This window comes from Epinephelus moara, chromosome 5 (genome assembly GCF_006386435.1).
Source record: "Epinephelus moara isolate mb chromosome 5, YSFRI_EMoa_1.0, whole genome shotgun sequence".
NCBI classification, from domain to species: Eukaryota; Metazoa; Chordata; class Actinopteri; order Perciformes; family Serranidae; genus Epinephelus; species Epinephelus moara.
Genome location: NC_065510.1, coordinates 28,206,827 through 28,223,894, shown reverse-complemented (window position 1 = coordinate 28,223,894; position 17,068 = coordinate 28,206,827). Strand labels below are relative to the sequence as shown.

The following is a 17,068-nucleotide window of genomic DNA, read 5'->3' as shown; positions in this document are numbered from 1 at the left end:
TTTAGACTACAGTGCCACATTGTAGGTATAGTTGCACGCCTAAAAATGTGTTTTCAAATGGTTTAAAATCTTCATTTACTGAAGCATGCATGCTTGTGAACACATGTTCTGCCTTAAAGCTGTATGACTGTACTGCTATATTGCTGAACACTGTGTAGCCTCTGGGGCCTTAAGTCCTGAACTCACTGGTATCTCAGAGGAAATTGTTGAGGAGAGAAGAGAGCATTATTACTCTTTGCTGTGATTTTACCAACTAGCCTCAAGATGCATATCAAGCAAATTTATATTCACAGCCTCAATGTCTACCCTCTTACATCAAGGACATAATGTGGCTACAGCCTCAAGCTTTTATTATTTCATTCAGCAGGTTTTAAACACATAGGTTATCTGTAAGAATGATCTCAGACCTACCAAATACCTAAAGTAGCTCTTGTCAGGATGAAGATGAAATATGTCATTATATAAGACCTTTGGTTCATTTCAAAACCAGACCACTTTCAAGACATCATTTGAAATTAAGACACAAATAAGTCAAACAGGACACAATGGTAGTCAGCAAACTGGCAGCCTTTTATTGCATTCACATGTGTATGTGAAGGAAGTATTGGATTCATAAGTTGCGCTTGTGTTCTTCAGGCCCCTTGTGTTGCTTTTGCGGCTCGAGACAGATTAGGTGGAGGTGACAGAGGAGGACACCACCTTGCCGTCCCTCAGCTCCTCTGTGACCACTACCACCTTGCTGGAGGAGGTCCTTGTACTGCCTCCAGTGGTGACACTGTGGAGGGGGAGAATTGCATTGCTTGCATTAAAGATCAATAATACTTCAGTTTACAAAGTTAGTGATTAGTTTATAATGAAAGAATAGAGTTGTTCTTTGCAGACATATTACCTGCCCTCTCCGTCCAACAGCCTCCTGTATTCTGCGATCTCCAGCTCCAGCCGTGTCTTTATGTCCAGCAGCATTTTGTATTCTTGGCTCTGTCTTTCCATGTCACTGCGAAGCTGCACCAGTTGATCTTCCAAGCTAGTCACCTGCATCTGGAGGGCTTGGAGCTGCATGGCATAGCGTCCCTCTGTTTCAGCTAAAGTGCCTTCCAGGGACGCTTTCTGGAGGAGGAGGAGGAGGAGGAGGAGGAGGAGGAGGAGGAGGAGGAGAGGGAGAGGGACAAAGAAAAGGAGAAATAAATAAACTGAAAAATAACGTGGGTGTGTCAAATTGTGTGTAAGAGTTGCCTGAGGTTCTTATCATTTACCATGCTCAGTTGGGACTGTAGCTCGATCTCCAGGCCCTGCAGTGTGCGACGGATCTCAGAGATTTCTGACTTGGACGTTTGGAGAGTTTCTGTGCTGACTGCCACCTCCTTGTTCAGCGCTTCTGACTGCAGTAGACATTTGAGAACATCAGTGTCATGTATAACTACATATGTTACACACATAACACTGTAAATAGGCAATGTCAACTGATATCACAACCAGGGTGTGGTCCAGTCTTACTTTTGCTTGGAACCAGGTTTGAAGTTCTCTCTGGTTCTTGGCGGCCGCAGCCTCATACTGGTCACGGATCTCCGCCATAATAACGGTCAGGTCTGGCTGTTCTTTTGCGTCCACTTCCACATTGATCTGTCCACTCATCTGGCCTCTCATGGCTGCCAATTCCTGTTGAAGAAGAGGAGTTCGGTAAAACGGTGGATGTTTGCTGTAGGAAATTTTATTCTACATTCAAAAGAGCAAATAAAATGCAAATCCACTCAGATGACTCAGATGGCAAGTGTTTTTACCTCCTCGTGGTTCTTTTTGAGGAAGATGAGCTCCTCCTTGAGACCTTCTATCTGCATCTCCAGGTCTGACCTGGACAGTGTCAGCTCATCCAACAGTCTCTTCAGACCGGCGATATCTGCCTCCACTGACTGACGCATGGCGAGCTCATTCTCGTACCTGAGATCAGAAATTTGCACCTCAGCATCACTGTGTACATATTCCATGTATTTCTTCAGAGTAATTTAACTTTTTTTTCTGTGTTTGAGACACTTTCTGTCGTTCATCCTGATACTTACTTGGTTCTGAAGTCGTCTGCAGCCAGTTTTGCATTGTCAATGGCCAGATAGATGCCTCCATTGACACGGGTGGCGTCCTGGATCTGTGTGATGAAGCAAGGTTTTATTTCATTAGCACAATTCTTTTATCTAACTGTCTGCAACTGCAAAGAGACTCTGTAGACATTAAGTATGCTGCTTACAACACTTAACAAAAGCACAGCATGCAACACAAGGATAGTAATGGTCTCTACAAAATTATGCATTCATGTAAGCTTTTCTATTTCAGTAATTTAAAGTTCCAATGCATCATTTTAAACATATTAATCTGATAGTTGCATTCTATGATAAATTATAGTGTGACATGCTTTGGTATCTCATTCAGGAATCAGAAGTCATGTGACATACCTTTCCCTGCAGGTCAGCAATGGTGGCCTCGAAAGCTGAGTAGTCACGGGCAGTGGGGGAGGTCTTGCTCTCCAAGAAATTGCGGATCTTGAGCTCCAGCTCAGCGTTGGCCTTCTCAAGCATGCGCACTTTCTCCAGGTAGGAGGCCAGGCGGTCGTTCAGGTTCTGCATGGTGGCCTTCTCGTTGGCCCCTACATGGAGGTCCATGCCATCACCTCCGCTAAAGCTTGCACCCCCTCCAAGGCCATAACCAAAACTACCACCACTACCTCCACCTCTTCCACCACCAAAACCGCTGGAAGACAGAGAGATTTTTAAGCCACCTGCACCACCATGAACACTGTTAGCATAAGACCTTCTCACCGAGCCTCCTCCCATGCCTACACCTGCACCATAGCCACTTCTTGCATAGCTTCCACCTGAAGAGGAAACAATAATGTTTCTTGACATTGCGAAGACTGCTCAGGAGATCTGCCTGATTTGGAGAGGAGAGGATGAGATGGACTGAGATGCACAGCTCTACCTCTGTCCCCTTTTTATCCTGCACAAGGCGGCTGCTTCTGCCTCCAGGGTGGGGGCGAGCAGGACTGAAGGGAGGAGCATTACCTAAAATGGTTGCTCTGCCCCACCCATTACACACACCCTTCAGGTTCATTTTGTGTAACGAAAAGGAGAAAGAGGGATTAAACTTTATCCCATTTTGTTAGGCAATTTACTGAATTCATTCAAACCTAACAACTACATGCAGTCCTCTTACAATAGCTTCATTATTTCATTCATCCATTATTCCCGTGCACCATATTAATGTGCTTGAAGACAGAACATCCATGTGAACCTTTATCTTTATTTCTACAAAGTATACTGTAAATTGTGAAATAGTCACGCCCGTTACTGTCAGCCTCAGGTTAGTTATTCAATCAAATCTGGCAAATTTTGCTGGCCAAACCTGTTAAGTTACCAAGGACACAGCATTGTAAACATTATACGATGGATCAGTAAAATATTTTTTTTTTCCACTTGACTCTGAGCCAACAAACTTCCTCTCACACACCTCTTTATCTTTTCTCTCTGTTATCTTGGGTGAAAATCAGTATTTAGGTGTTGGCTCTTTTGTTAGTCATAGTTTCAGGGTTTTTTTTCACATTTTATACTTAAAATTGTAAAGATTGCTTTTGTTTTGCTCAACAACAGCCTGCAGGGCTGCCAGTTAGAAGCAGTTTTTATAGATGTGGATGATGTCAGTCGATAACTGGCCTGATTCAAGACTGGGCATAACACTGCTGAAAGCTCACCTCCGATATGCCAGTATGTTCTGTACTCTCCTTGGCATTGCACTTTGGCATGAGCACCATGCCCAAACAAGAACAAGCTCCTGCTTGTTTGCTTCATTCCATTGCACCACAGTATTTCTTTCAAGTCTTTATAGGCATTTAAACATCCCGTTGCAGTTTTGGATTAATTTTCAAATAGTGACAATTATAAGAATAATAGATGTATTATATTGAACATTTCGCTTCTGGTTAAATCTGACAAAGAGTTGTTTTATTTCTCATTAACAAAGTACGAGTGCAGACTGTGCACATCCACAGCCCGGAGTAATAAAAACCAGATGTTGCTTTTTACTGCTGCTTTTCATTTCGAGGTTGCAAACTCATCTCATGCATGTGCTAAACAGCTATAAATAATGTCCAAGAGTTTGAAACCTTGAAATGAACTCTGAATAGTTTGAAACCCCCAAATAATATATGATTGAAGACATATTCTCTCTCTGGAGAGAGCATTCTCACACCAACACACCAACTTCTCATGTGTACACACTGTTATACATAGCTCTGTAAAGACCTTCATGAGGGGTATTACTGCTGCATGTGCAGATGCCCACTCTTTCTTTTAGATTAATGTACTAGTTTGCCAGCACAGGAGTGTTTTCAGTGTTTGTTACAGCTAAGAAAATTTACCAGAGCAACTGTCACTGTCTTGTGATATTTGTATGATTTCCAATCACAGTTCTGAAACATGTATCCTCTGCACTACCAGCAGAACCAAGTGATGGTGTAAATGTGCATTTACAAATTATAGTGCAACACAACATAGTGCACATTGTGCAATCAGACATCCCTGTGATAGAATAACTTGGGTGTGGCACTGAAGATGTTTCAGCAGCATGTTATTATAACATACTGGTTGAGTTATCTTACATAAAGTTTACTGTAAGTTAGTGTCAGAATTTGAAGTGTAATTGTCTGTGAAATGTGAAAGTGTGAGACAATGCAGTGCTGTGAAAGAAATGCTTCACTGAGTGCACAAACGAGTGTACAAGACTTAATGAAGCAGTTTTCTGTATATTGACAAAAAATGTGAGAATAGCTCAAAATCTGTGAAATATGATGTTGAACACACATTTGGTAAATTAGACAGTGTGCAGGAGTTTGTCTGCAAATTGTGTCCCACTCGTCCCTCTCCTGTGCACCTGTTTTGAAACAGATGTGTTCTTTTGCTCTGAACTCACATTGACACACGTTGCACAACTTGCAAACAACAGCATCTCTATACTAAGACAAACGAACTATGCAAATATAAAGAACGTTAATCTTAAAAAAAAATAATCAAAATGACATTTTAATGGTAGTTGGCTGTCAGGCTGTTGTCCTGAGGACAAATGCTTCACATCACGTAACTTAAATGTGACTGAGTTATTTTCCTCAGGCAGTGAGAAGCAATTGAGTCATTTCAAATACAGCTCACTTTTACAGAGATTTTCTCACACACTGCTCTGCAGGCCCCATGCAATTTTTCAAATTTTTAAAAAAGACATGTGCTTCCCTTGTTCTGAAATGACATTTGCATTGTTGTGAAAAACAGCTGTCAAAAATTAAACTATCTCTATTAATTAATTCTATATCTGATCAACATGTTACCATAACGGTTCTGAAACATGAAATCAGTCCCGCTTATGCTTCCTCTAAGGTGTAGAGTTTGAATGTGATATTCTGTTTCCAGTTATATTTTGAAAGTCTGTTTGTCTGCCCATGTCCTGTCAAGTTTCCCGCTGCCCTGATTGTCTGATTGCTTTCACCTGTGTCTCATTATCTCCCACTGTCAGGGTGTATATAAGTCTGTGTCTTCCCTTTGTTCTCTGCTCGGTTGTCTTGTCCTTCGTGTGAGCTTTCCGGTGTTCTTCCTAGTGTGTATTCTTCATGAGACTGACCTTTTTTCATATTCAGACCAGTGAGTTTTTGCCTGTTGATTTAGTTAACTCTGCCTGTGCTGACTCCCCCTTGTGTACCAACCTTGACTGTAACAAAAACCCTGAACTTTGGATTTCGTCTCAGTCTTCATTTTTGAGTCCACCATTGTGCCTGATACAAAGGACCCCTGGAACATGGAACCCCAGCCAGTCAGTCCAGACTAAAATATCTCAACAACCAGTTGCCATGAAACTTCGCACCCTGTCAGCTTTACTTTGGCGATGCCTTTACTTTTCATGCAGTGCCATCCATCCATCCATCATCCATCCATCCATCCGCAGGGGGCAGCAGGCCAAGCAAAGTACCCCAGACGTCCCTCTCCCTAGCAACGCTTTCCAGCTCCTCCTGGTTGATCCCAAGGCGTTCCCAGGCCAGATGAGATATGTAATGCCTCCAGCGTGTTCTGGTTCTGCCCCGGGGCCTCCTACCACTGGGACGTGCCCGGAACACCTGTAACAGGAGGCGTTCAGGAGGCATCCTGATCAGATGCTCGAAACCATCTCAACTGACCCCTTTTGACGCGAAGGAGCAGCAGCTCTACTCCGAGCTCCTTACCCTATCTCTAAGGCTGAGCCCAGTCACCCCACGGAGGAAACGTGGTTGCTTGTATCTGCAACCTCATTGTTTCTGTCACTACCAGAGCTCATGACCATAGGTGAGGGTTGGGACGTAGATGGACCAGTAAATCGAAAGCTTTGCCTTGCAGTTCAGCTCCCTCTTCACCAAAAGCACTGATCTCGTCACATCTAATGAAATCAGGTCAAAAATTCAATCAGTCCGATACTTAAGTTTAGGACCACATACCATGGATATTTAAAGAGAACTAGATACAGTGTTAGAGGCGGGCCCTCGTTTATTTATATGTGCTCAGTAGAACATGAAGCCAAACAAGCTCAATTTCCACGATATGAAATTACTTTTAATTACTCTTTAGCATCATTGCACCCACAGAGCGCTACAGCAACAGAGACTTACACCAGCCAAGCGGCTCACTTCCAGTTTAGCCCTCTGCTAACTTGAATGGGGCTAATTTGATTGAATCATGCGTCTCCTCTAGACTTTCAAAATGTCATCGGACCAACTGGATCAAATCCTGATTGTGAAATTAGTCATTTCATGAGGGTTGTGACGCTCCAAAAAATGTATCCACTGATTTACAGACATCTCTTTTTTTTGTCTTCTCAGTAGGACTATGGGAAAAAAGTGTTTTTGGGCCCAGTGGCATTACATTATTGTAATTCCTCATTTGGCCACCTGCAGAACCAATGACGTTCCCGTCAGCCTTAGCTGTAGCCTACTTTGTACAATATTGGTAAACACTGGACCTACTTTACATCAGCATGTTAGCAGTGTCATTATGAGTCTGTTAGCATGCTGCTAGCATTTAGGAAAAAGTGTTGCAGTTCCTTACAGAACCGATATATGGATGTACACTTTTTAAATAGAGAACATCTCAACTTCTAAGTAACAATATAAATTTAAAACAATTTAAGAAAGCTTTTTTACAATTCCAAATGATTCCTATAAGATTCTGGTATGAACGATTTCTACTTCAATGAATGTTAAGAAAGTTTTGTACTTAAAGGTCCAGTGTGTAGGATTTAGGGGAATGTATTGGCCAAAATGTAATATAATACAATACGTATGTTTTCATTAGTTTATAATCACCTGAAAAAAAAAGAACTATTGTGTTTTCATTACGTTAGAATGAGCCGTTTATATTTACATAGGGAGCAGATCCTTGCCCCTCAGAGTCTGTCATGTTGCACTGCCTTGTTTCTACAGTAGCCCAGGATGGACAAGCCAAACACTGGCTCTAGTTTGGGCAGTTATTGTTTTTGCAGTGGCCATTGTAGTTAGCAGCCCCTTTGTGATGTGCAGTTTCAGAAAAACACTGATTTGTAATGTGAAACTAATTTATTCAGTGTTTTTTACTTACGGGGGCGGCAGTAGCTCAGACCATAGGGACTTGGGTTGGGAACCGGAGGGTCGCCTGTTCGAGTCCCCCGTCAGACCAAATATGGAGCGTGGAGAGGTGCCAGTTCAACTCCTGGGCACTGCCGAGGAGCCCTTGAGCAAGGCACCAAACCCCGCTCGGGGACCCTGACCAAGGTAGCTCACTCTGACATCGCTCCACTTTGTGCATGTATAGGTCCTGTTTGTGCGTGTGTGTATTTTCCTGTTAATGAATTAGTGTTGCACGGTACTAAAATAGTACTGCGGTACTAGAGTATTCCAAACGGTACTATACTGCATTTGGAAAATACGGGTACTTTGAAACTGATTCAATTCATTAATTTAGTTAATTTATTTTACTCATTTATGCACACAAACGCCTTTCTTGTTCCTATTGGAGCACAGATTGCACAAGTGGTGTGTATGACAACACCTGTATCAACATTCGCAGCTGGCGCACGTGAAAAAAGACAAGAGAAAGTCTGCCTTGCAAAGGGAGACAACACGAGACAACACAAACTTGGTGGGACATTTGAGTTACCAAATCGTGACGTCCGTACCAAGGTACTTACCGAACCATGATTTTTTTGGTACCATGACACCCCTACTATTTATTGTTCTAAAGGTTTGTATCCAAAAGGGCTTTTCCTTAGGAAAAGTACCGAAGAGTATCGAAAAGTATCGAAATTCATATTGGTATTGGTACCGAAACAAAGATTTTGGTATCGTGACAACACTATAATGAATAAAAGAGTGAAAAAATTGAATTGATAAAGACACGTGAATTTTCACTTGTTTTGGAGAGGAAGAAACCTCTGCAAATAATTCAGCTCCCAGAAACCCTGAGCAATCATCACTGAGCAGATCCCTTACCACATGAAGTGTCAACTGGTTGCAATGTGTGCTAAATATCCCTAAATCTTACACACTTTTAAAAAAAAAACAAAAAACAATTGAATTAAATATTGCACTTACTTACTTAAAATAAACTTAAAAACTTAAAAATAAATGTTGCAGGGATTTTATCTTCTCCTGCAATTCAATGACTGCTTGAGATGATCTTGAGCAGAGAACTTGACACGTAAGCAGCTGCATGGTAGCCTTCAGGTGTGGCTGTAAAGTAATGAATGTGAAGCAAGGTACTGTTGGTTAAAATGAGCAAATCCTACACGTTAAAGATTCTAATCTAATGGATTTAAAGTTTTCATTCAGTCTGTATTGATACTCGTTATTATCTTGTTTTAGGAATTTATAAGGAAGTAAAATACAAAAGTGTTGGAGACTTTATTTATTACCTGTGTCCCACATTGCCTCATAGGCTGCCTCGGCGTTATCGTTATCATATGTCGTTACATTTCACAGGTAGATTTAATTCAGTTGAAAACATTTTTAAGATATTGAATTATAATACAGTGCTTTGCAACAAAGAGAGACTGTGTAGACTCTTCTGCTCTGACAAAAAAGGGCAGAGCTGTGGTTTGAGCTGAGTGATTGCTGAGGATGGTATGTGGTGGGGCGAAATGTGACTGTGGTTTCTGTGTGGGCGGCAAAGAATGAACGAGGTGTGCTGATTTTACTTGAGATATTCCTACTAACTGGCATATTCTTCATTCACTAAAAAGGACTTTTCATATTTTCAGAGGATGAGATTTAAATGTATCTAAACCCCAGAGTAAGTGCTGCATGTCCTGTATCTAGCGGGCGCCAGTCAGCTGTGCAATGCGCTCGGCATGTGTGGGAGTTGTACTTGTACTTAAACTTGCAGGGCTTTTAATAAAAACCATATCAGTAAGTCTTTTTGACACATTTACTGTGTCACATATCCTAACCACTTTTCATCTTAATGGGAATGACTTCTCAGAATGCAAAAGGCCCATTTTAGTTTGAGTACGAAGTGGCCCCGTTGTCACAAATAGTTGGCATGTGTTGAAAACACTGGTGGAACAGTATGCTCAAAATGCACCGTGACATGAGAAATAGCCCGGAGAGCTTTAACCTGGGCGTGTATCTGTCACGGAGGCTGTGAGCCAACATAAAACAATATCTCCCTTTCAATTTCACGCAGGAGAGGGAGTGAGGGCTTCGGTGACTCACTGCAAGATCATGTGTTTTTTGACACTGATGCTCTCCCTTTGTGTTTATTTTATTTCAAGCACAGACTGGTTTCTCTCACATCTTGCGATGCCCTGCAGGTATTGACCGCACCCTTTACAGCGGTTATTCATGCAACACCTTGACTGTGCGGTGCACTGAGAGATCTGGAAATTTACAACAAAACTCTGAACTGAACAGATTCACTTTTTCTGTCATTAATAGATATAAAACTAACCAATATCTTTATTGTCTCCTTGATAGGTGGGTGGATTATGAGATAAAGGGCCCCTGGTCCCAGACATGCAGAAGGTCCCGCCACCTCTTCTGTAAAGTAGAATGACACGTAGACACTCGTAGTTGTTTAGTCTCCTTTTGTTGTCTCTTTGTAGTCATTATGCATCTCTCTGTGTCTTCTTGTGCTCAGTGTGAGTCTCTTTGCGACTGTTTTTCCCTTTTCCGTAGTTGTAAAGTCTCTTGGTGTTTTGCAGCTGTTTTGCATATTTTTTGATGTTGCTTTTGCCTCTCTTTGGAGTAATTTTGACTCTTAGTGAATTTTTTTCTCCTTTCCCGTAGATGTTGTGTCTCTTTGTGTCTCTTTGCAGCTGTTTTGCATCCCGATGTAGTTGTTTCGCGTCTCTGTGCAGTCTTTTTGAGTCTTTTTGTGACATTTTGCAATGTTTTGCATTTTGCAGGCCCCAGACACCCAGTAGACCCATTCAATAATCCATCTATGACTGTGAGTGAACTTAACTGAACTGTATGAGGAGCCCATGCACTAAAAATTAAGCACTTAACTGCCTGTGTTTTGGTAATAATAACAATAATTGCAGTCAGCAAGGGGGAAATCTACATTTCCTCATGTGCTGCAAGCAACCATGAAGTAACACAGCCTTCTGAGTTTTCTATTTCTGTGAATCAAATATCCACAGAGTAAGTGCAACAGCAAAAAGCACATGTGCTCATCCTGTATGACAACTTTGAACATTTATAATTAAGCATGAAGTTTGACAGCAGGAGGGTGAATTCAATGTTAGGATTTTGATTTAAAACAGGGCTTTCTGTGTGTATGTTAGATGTGAGTTGCAAGGGTCCAACAATAGTGCACAATGTGTTATTTAGTTGATTTTGCCTTTAATTGTTGGGTCGAGACAGTGAGGGAAACAAAGCCTGTCCTAGTTGCCTAAACTTGAATGTGCTCTGCTGCACAAAGCTGCGGAAACAACATGATTATACGAGCCGCCAATACATTTAATAGCACTGTTGATGAATAGCAACAATGTGTTAATAAAGTGTTGCACAAAAGCAGTGAAAGGAAGGGAGTCGTTCATGTTGAGTCACTGATCAACTGAACAACCCAGGTGAATCACTGCAGAAGTCTCTGCTTGATTCAGCTCCACCCAGATGAGCCTTTGTTGGCTCAGGTGACCTGTAATCCTCACCAAACCGAATCTACACCTTAAATGTATCTGGAGTACAAAGAAGCTTTTCTTTTGTGTTTCTGTAAAAATCATATCCAGCACACACGATTATTTTTCCTGTTCAACATTGCATCAATATAGTGCTTTGATTTTGTGCTATTTATGAACTATTGTTTGTTGTCCTGTGACTTATTTAAAATAATCATGTTTCTGAATGTCTCTTGTGCAGCAGCAATCTGTTTCCACTTAAGCGAAATGACATTATGCAATCCACTGAAGTTGTGCAAGGACCTCGGTTTTAGAGAGAAAGACAAAGGTGACACCTGGTGGCCATGAGTGAAATAACACCAGACATTTTTACTTAGAATCAGACTGCTTTATTTTGGTGTATTGTTATCATTTTGCAAATATAAGAGACACTAACCTTGAGCTCAGACAACAGAACAATACTGAGCTTTTATCACTTTCTTTGTATGACCTAAAACATCTTGAATCTTGACCCTTTTACAACTCCTGTGTTTTACATATGTCCAAAAAAATAAAAATTTGCAAATTTAAAATCTAGGCACAAACTATAATACAGCTTTCTGAGTCGTAAAACAAGATTAATAATTCATGTCGTCATCTGTGCATTCTGGCATTTTAATCGTATTTTGTTTTCATACTTTTCATAGTGAGCATCCGTCAAGGAAAGATCATCACAAGAAACACCCCTTAAAACCACTTTGGGAACTATCATATACCAGGTATACAGCCAACTTGAAATTACAAATTAACAGCTGACTCTAGTAAATTATTCATTAAGCGAGGAACCCATTAACACCATTTAGGAGCCAAATTACCATTAAAATGTAAGTTTAGTGTCAGCAGAGGTGGGCCGAGGTGTTACTGGATGTCCTCCACCTGGGTGTCCATAGTGGAGGACACCACCCTCCCATCAACTATCTCCTCCACGATGGTCTTCACTCTCCTCTCGATGTGAGGTTTTTGCTCTGCAGGACAAACATAACGCATCATTAGACCACGGTGCAGCGAGAATTAAATCATATTGTTACAAGATCAGAGAGTTGGTTCCGTGAGTGAGGATTCTTACCTTCCACCTCCACAACCTTGCTGATGACCACGGCCCTGTGGAGAGAGAGGGAGAATTGTTTTAAAACATTATTTTTCATGTTATATTTTGCTTACTTTAAAGAACATAAATACTGAATGGTTCACTTCTTTTGTTCGTACAGCCCCCTCTCACGCAGCTCTCCATCCAGCAGCCTCCTGTACTCAGCGATCTCCATTTCCAGCCTCATCTTGATGTCCAGCAGCAGGTTGTACTCGCTCTGCTGCTGCTCCAGGGCGACTTTAAGCTGCTGCAGCTCTGTCTCCAGCATGTTGATGGTCATCTGCAGCTGGCTGAGCTGAACGCTGTATCGACTCTTCACCTCTTCCAAATTCTGCTGAAGGCACTGAATCTGCCAGACAGACGGGAGTGTGAGTAGAGAAGAATAGACCCAACGGGAGTACTAATTAGTGCCCAGTGAAACAGTTTCTGCTTAATAAGAATCTTCACTAACCCAGACTGCTGAAGCATTTATTAACTTCAGATAAACCCTGGGATATACTTTTGCACAGAATGGAGACAGTGGATTTGTCCCCCATAGTTTACATTAAAAGCACATTAGGAATCTAAGATCTATCAATTAATTAGGGCCTTTATTGTCATTGTGTGACTGCACGATGAAATTTGGTGTCTCCAGTGGCACATACAGACATTCACAGACAAGCAGACATATTAAAGACTATATAGATAAATATAAAAACAAAAAATTAAGTAAAACAGAGTAAATATGATACATTATTGTGCAGTCATGAAATAATGCACAGTTTCAGGACATACTGCACAAATAGCGTGGTTATTTACAATCCACTTTGCATCCATGTGCGCCACCATTGTGACCTATTTCCTAATCTCAGAGTGAAAACTCCCAACTCGTCAAATACTGACACTTTTTACGTGACATTCAGCATCAGATACAGATGCACCCAGCACCCTTTAGCAAAGGTATGAGACGCACAGCACAGTGTGACGGCATTTTTTGGCGCAGTATAAAGAGTGAGAAAGTCCACATAGGGTAGGTGGGTCAAACAAACTCTGAACTTTCACCCAGAAAACTGCCATTTGCGTCTTGAATGAAATCAAAAGTCAGTCAAGTTATTTTAATAACAATCTGGCGTGCAAGTATGTGTAGCATACCACACTAGTGACGTATGTCACATGACGTTACATTAGTCAATAACAAACGTTCTTATTTAAAGCCAAACCACGTACTTTTGTTGCCTAAATCTCAGGAAGCAAACATTTAGGTTTTTTACCTACAGTCTGAGTTTATTTTGAAATGAGACTGTTTGCATTTAATGAGCACAAAATTTTCATTTCCTTTGAGAAGTTGAAGTTTATTTTGAAAAGACACAACGCTTGTAGGGGAGACTGGGGTAAGATGAGCCACTTTTCATATTCAGGATCACTACATCAAGGCTATTATAGTTTTGTTGCTAACTAATATATGTGCATATATTTCAGGATGTTGTGCATCCATACAAACAAACAGAATGACTGGGGTAAGTTGAGCATGGGAGTGGGGTAAGTTGAGCCATCTCCCTCCTTCCCTCCCCCTGCCCTCCCTCCTACCCCCCTTCCCCCCACCTCACCGTCTCTCCTCCCCCTTTCTCCCTCCCTCCCTGGGTTAAGATATTCCAGTTATACATGTCTGCTCTGAATTAAATAAGACGCTTCTTCAAATCCATGTGCATTTTTGTTTATAATACACATTTTTTAAATTATCATTGCATATAACAACTTCAAAACATTTTAACATAGGCCTGAGAATGCCTTAAAGTGCGCTTAGCAAGAGAACCTTAACAGCTGTGTTTTTGGAAAGAAAACACTGAACTAAATCCGTGCAGGGAAATAAGGGGAATACAAACTGCTGGGACTCTGAGGTTTGGGGAGTTTTGCGATTACATCGCTTCTTGGGAAGAATCCCTCATCTTTCTCCTTGAAAGTAAAACTTGGTTTACCATATCCAGCTTTGCCTCTTCTCAGAAACTTACGGCTCAACTTACCCCTGTTCAAATTGCTCAACTTACCTCATAGCTACCATATTGACTTTATTAGCCCCCACAGCTAAAATGGTGCACTTTAATGCTAGCTGTACTACCTCATTTTGCAGTTAATAGATACCAAAATTAATGTATAAAACAAATTAAAAATGATCTATTTTGGTCTAAACACAATCCCCATGAAACTTATGATAGACTAAATTCACTTTCATGAGTGAATAATGCTTGTTTGGACATAAATCTCTAACCACTTAACTCATGTGGTTCTTACCTTCACAGACTCCATAAAATGATGCCTTCCTCCTAAATATTTGGTCACATGCTCAATTTTATTTACGGTTTCCTAGCAACAAGGGGTGGCTCAACTTACCCTTTGGCTCAACTTACCCCAGTCTCCCCTATCCAGCGTAAATAGACACGCTGTCCCTGAGTGTCCAGTGCTGATGCTAGAAGGGGTACCTAGAGGTATTAGTGTGACATGTAGGGCCACTGATGAAGGGTTGGTGTTTCACGTGTTGAGAGTGAGAATGAACTCGTTATACTCACTATGAACAAGCAAGCCAAGATGGATTTGATGTACATATGCGCCTGTGAGTGTTGTTATTAGTCAGACCTACACTTTAACCTAAGTATGATCAGCTAACCCTGCACAGTGAAAGTGTGCTTTTGCATTCTGTCGGTTTTACCTCTGTGAGAACGCTTTGTCGACTTATCTCCAAACTCTGGTAGGTCCTCTTCAGCTCTGACAGCTCAGTGTAAAAGGTCTTCACCTCAGTTGTACGTTGCAAGATTTCTGTTTGGAGAGTAGTCACCTAGACACACACACACACGCACACACACACACACACACACACACACACATACACACACTCAATAAATCCCATCTGTGGATGTTGTCATTATCATTGTTTATACATTTCCAGGCACTCTCGTCTCACCTTGGATTGGAACCATTTCTCCAGTTCCTGCTTGTTCTTCACCACCAGAGCTTCATACTGCTCCCTCACCTCCCGCAAGATTTCTGTCAGATCAACAGGCGCTGGGCTGTCCACCTCTACATTGACCGAGCCAGTCTGCTGGACCCTCAGCGCAGTCATCTTCTGCAACACGGACACTTTTTAAAATCTCCTGCTCTTTTACAGGTGTGTGATATCATGGCTGCAACTACCAGCAGATGGAGCCATAGTACTTTCTCTGGATGGGTCTCACCTCCTCATGGGTTCTCTTCATGTACACCAGCTCCTCTTTCAAGCCTTCGATCTGCACCTCCAGGTCACTGATGGCAAGAGTCATGCTGTCCCGGACCCCTCGGAGACGCAGCACGTCGGCCTCCACCATTGAACGCAGGTTCAGCTCCGTCTCATACCTACAGAGGGAAGCCAGGTGTAGTTGAAATTAAATTAGATTTTAATGCTTTCTTCAGATCTGTTTTTTCTATATCCAAATTTAACTATTGAAGAGTGCATGTAGCATGAAGCAACCTACTTCACTCTAAAGTCATCTGTAGCCAGCTGAGCATTGTCAATCTGCAGGATGATGCGTTGATTGTCTGCATATCTCCTCATGATCTAAAAGGGGGAAATGAGAGACTGTATCTGTTTCATGCTAATCTTAGCCTGCTTTACTGGACAGACTCATCAGTTAATTAATGTGTCATTTTATACAGAAGTGGACACCAAAACATGACATTTCAGAAACTCAGTCCTCTGCAGTGGGCTTTGATTGAAAGTCACTGACTGATTAAGTTGCGAGTTATTATGTGTCTCTAAAGCATGCACAGAAATGTGGATGGACATTACTGTCTTTAAAGAGGGTGTGGCACATTCATTATTTAGCACATGTAATGGTATCTCATGAAATTACAGAGCCTGAGGCAACCTGGGACTCCCAACCCCCACTAGAGGTCGCCAAATCTTCATGGGTGGTGATGAGGCCTGCTTGATTTTAAGGGGTGTAAGAAACCCTTTCAAACAAATTCACAGTAGGCCTTTATCTCATCATTTCATGTGTTTCTGTGATGAAAACTAATAAAATTGTTAATGTTAATGTTTGGAAATTGACTAATCTCACAGGATAAAGGCACAGTGAAGACCTGAACACAAGCTACCTTCACAGAGCCTTCAGTCTCTGCTTAAACAGGCTCGTCCTGCATTAGAAAAGTACGCAGTTAAAACAACCAAAGACCTAATAGGGAGAGAAAAAACACTGTATTTGTCAAAATAGAAGCCAAGTAAGTATGTACAATTGTGAACAATTTAAAAACGCTCCAGAGTCAGACTAAATTTTATCAAGGAATCAAGGCCCACAACAGGCATGGACAGTGTCAAAAAGGTCCCTTGAACTCTCACCATAAGATATTTGAATGAAAATGGGATCTATGGGTACCAACCAGTCTTGTTCCTAGTAAATGCTTTGTTCTGTTCAATCAGTGTACTCTGTTGAAGCTGTATATTTGTCTTTTTGAAGAAAAGCACAACCAGAATGAATCACCGAACATGTAGAGATAAATAACACATAAAAACAGGATGGTTTGGAACTCAAAAATGTTACCTGTGCCAGTATTAGTCTATGCACATCAGATAATTAGTCATAACTAGTCCATACCCATTGAGTGCACAGTTGCCCACATACAGTTTCACATGGTGTGTGTTTGGGATACAGGAAATTTCAGATGAAATAGTCAACTGAACCCATTAAAAAGAGCAATGTATTCAGACAGAGTTTTTGTGAATTTGATAGTACGATTGCTTTATTGAAAGTACAGTAGTACCATTGCCAATAGTGGGATAGTTAGTGGGCT

The 17,068-nt window shown here is 41.4% G+C and overlaps 2 protein-coding genes and 1 long non-coding RNA gene across 5 annotated transcripts in view; 1 reads left to right on the top strand and 2 right to left on the bottom strand.

Annotated features, from left to right (window-relative positions):
- Positions 1-549: 549 nt before the first annotated feature.
- On the bottom strand, positions 550-2,978 carry krt15 (keratin 15). The gene is made up of 7 exons (XM_050045449.1): positions 2,442-2,978; positions 2,055-2,137; positions 1,779-1,935; positions 1,495-1,656; positions 1,254-1,379; positions 890-1,107; positions 550-775 (listed from the first exon to the last, which is right to left on the bottom strand). Exons 1-7 carry the CDS (start codon positions 2,889-2,891, stop codon positions 670-672), a joined length of 1,302 nt encoding a protein of 433 aa, XP_049901406.1. The 5' UTR covers positions 2,892-2,978; the 3' UTR covers positions 550-669.
- A 6,760-nt stretch (positions 2,979-9,738) lies between these two features.
- On the top strand, positions 9,739-11,898 carry LOC126390931 (uncharacterized). Its single transcript, XR_007570001.1, has 3 exons — positions 9,739-9,837; positions 10,432-10,475; positions 11,832-11,898. It is a non-coding gene; the product is annotated as an uncharacterized LOC126390931 (long non-coding RNA).
- The window catches only part of LOC126390928 (keratin, type I cytoskeletal 19-like), an 8,195-nt gene continuing 2,669 nt past the window's right edge, over positions 11,543-17,068 (bottom strand). Inside the window, exons 3-9 of one of the 3 annotated variants that reach the window (XM_050045446.1) lie at positions 15,754-15,836; positions 15,478-15,634; positions 15,207-15,368; positions 14,955-15,080; positions 12,376-12,620; positions 12,251-12,285; positions 11,543-12,149 (exon numbers count right to left, since the gene is read on the bottom strand). In XM_050045446.1, the coding sequence (XP_049901403.1) occupies positions 12,043-12,149; positions 12,251-12,285; positions 12,376-12,620; positions 14,955-15,080; positions 15,207-15,368; positions 15,478-15,634; positions 15,754-15,836 (915 nt within the window). In that variant the 3' untranslated portion in view covers positions 11,543-12,042. The remainder of the gene's footprint in view (positions 12,150-12,250; positions 12,286-12,375; positions 12,621-14,954; positions 15,081-15,206; positions 15,369-15,477; positions 15,635-15,753; positions 15,837-17,068) is intronic. The other 2 variants (XM_050045448.1, XM_050045447.1) reach the window with 2 other exon arrangements.

Coding starts and splice junctions, on each gene's coding strand:
- krt15 (XM_050045449.1), bottom strand. CDS start 2,891: ATGTCAAGAAACATTATTGTTTCCTCTTCAGGTGGAAGCTATGCAAGA. Junction 1,936..2,054: donor GCAGACGACTTCAGAACCAA/GTAAGTATCAGG, acceptor TTCTGATCTCAG/GTACGAGAATGAGCTCGCCA. Junction 1,108..1,253: donor TACAGTCCCAACTGAGCATG/GTAAATGATAAG, acceptor CTCCTCCTCCAG/AAAGCGTCCCTGGAAGGCAC.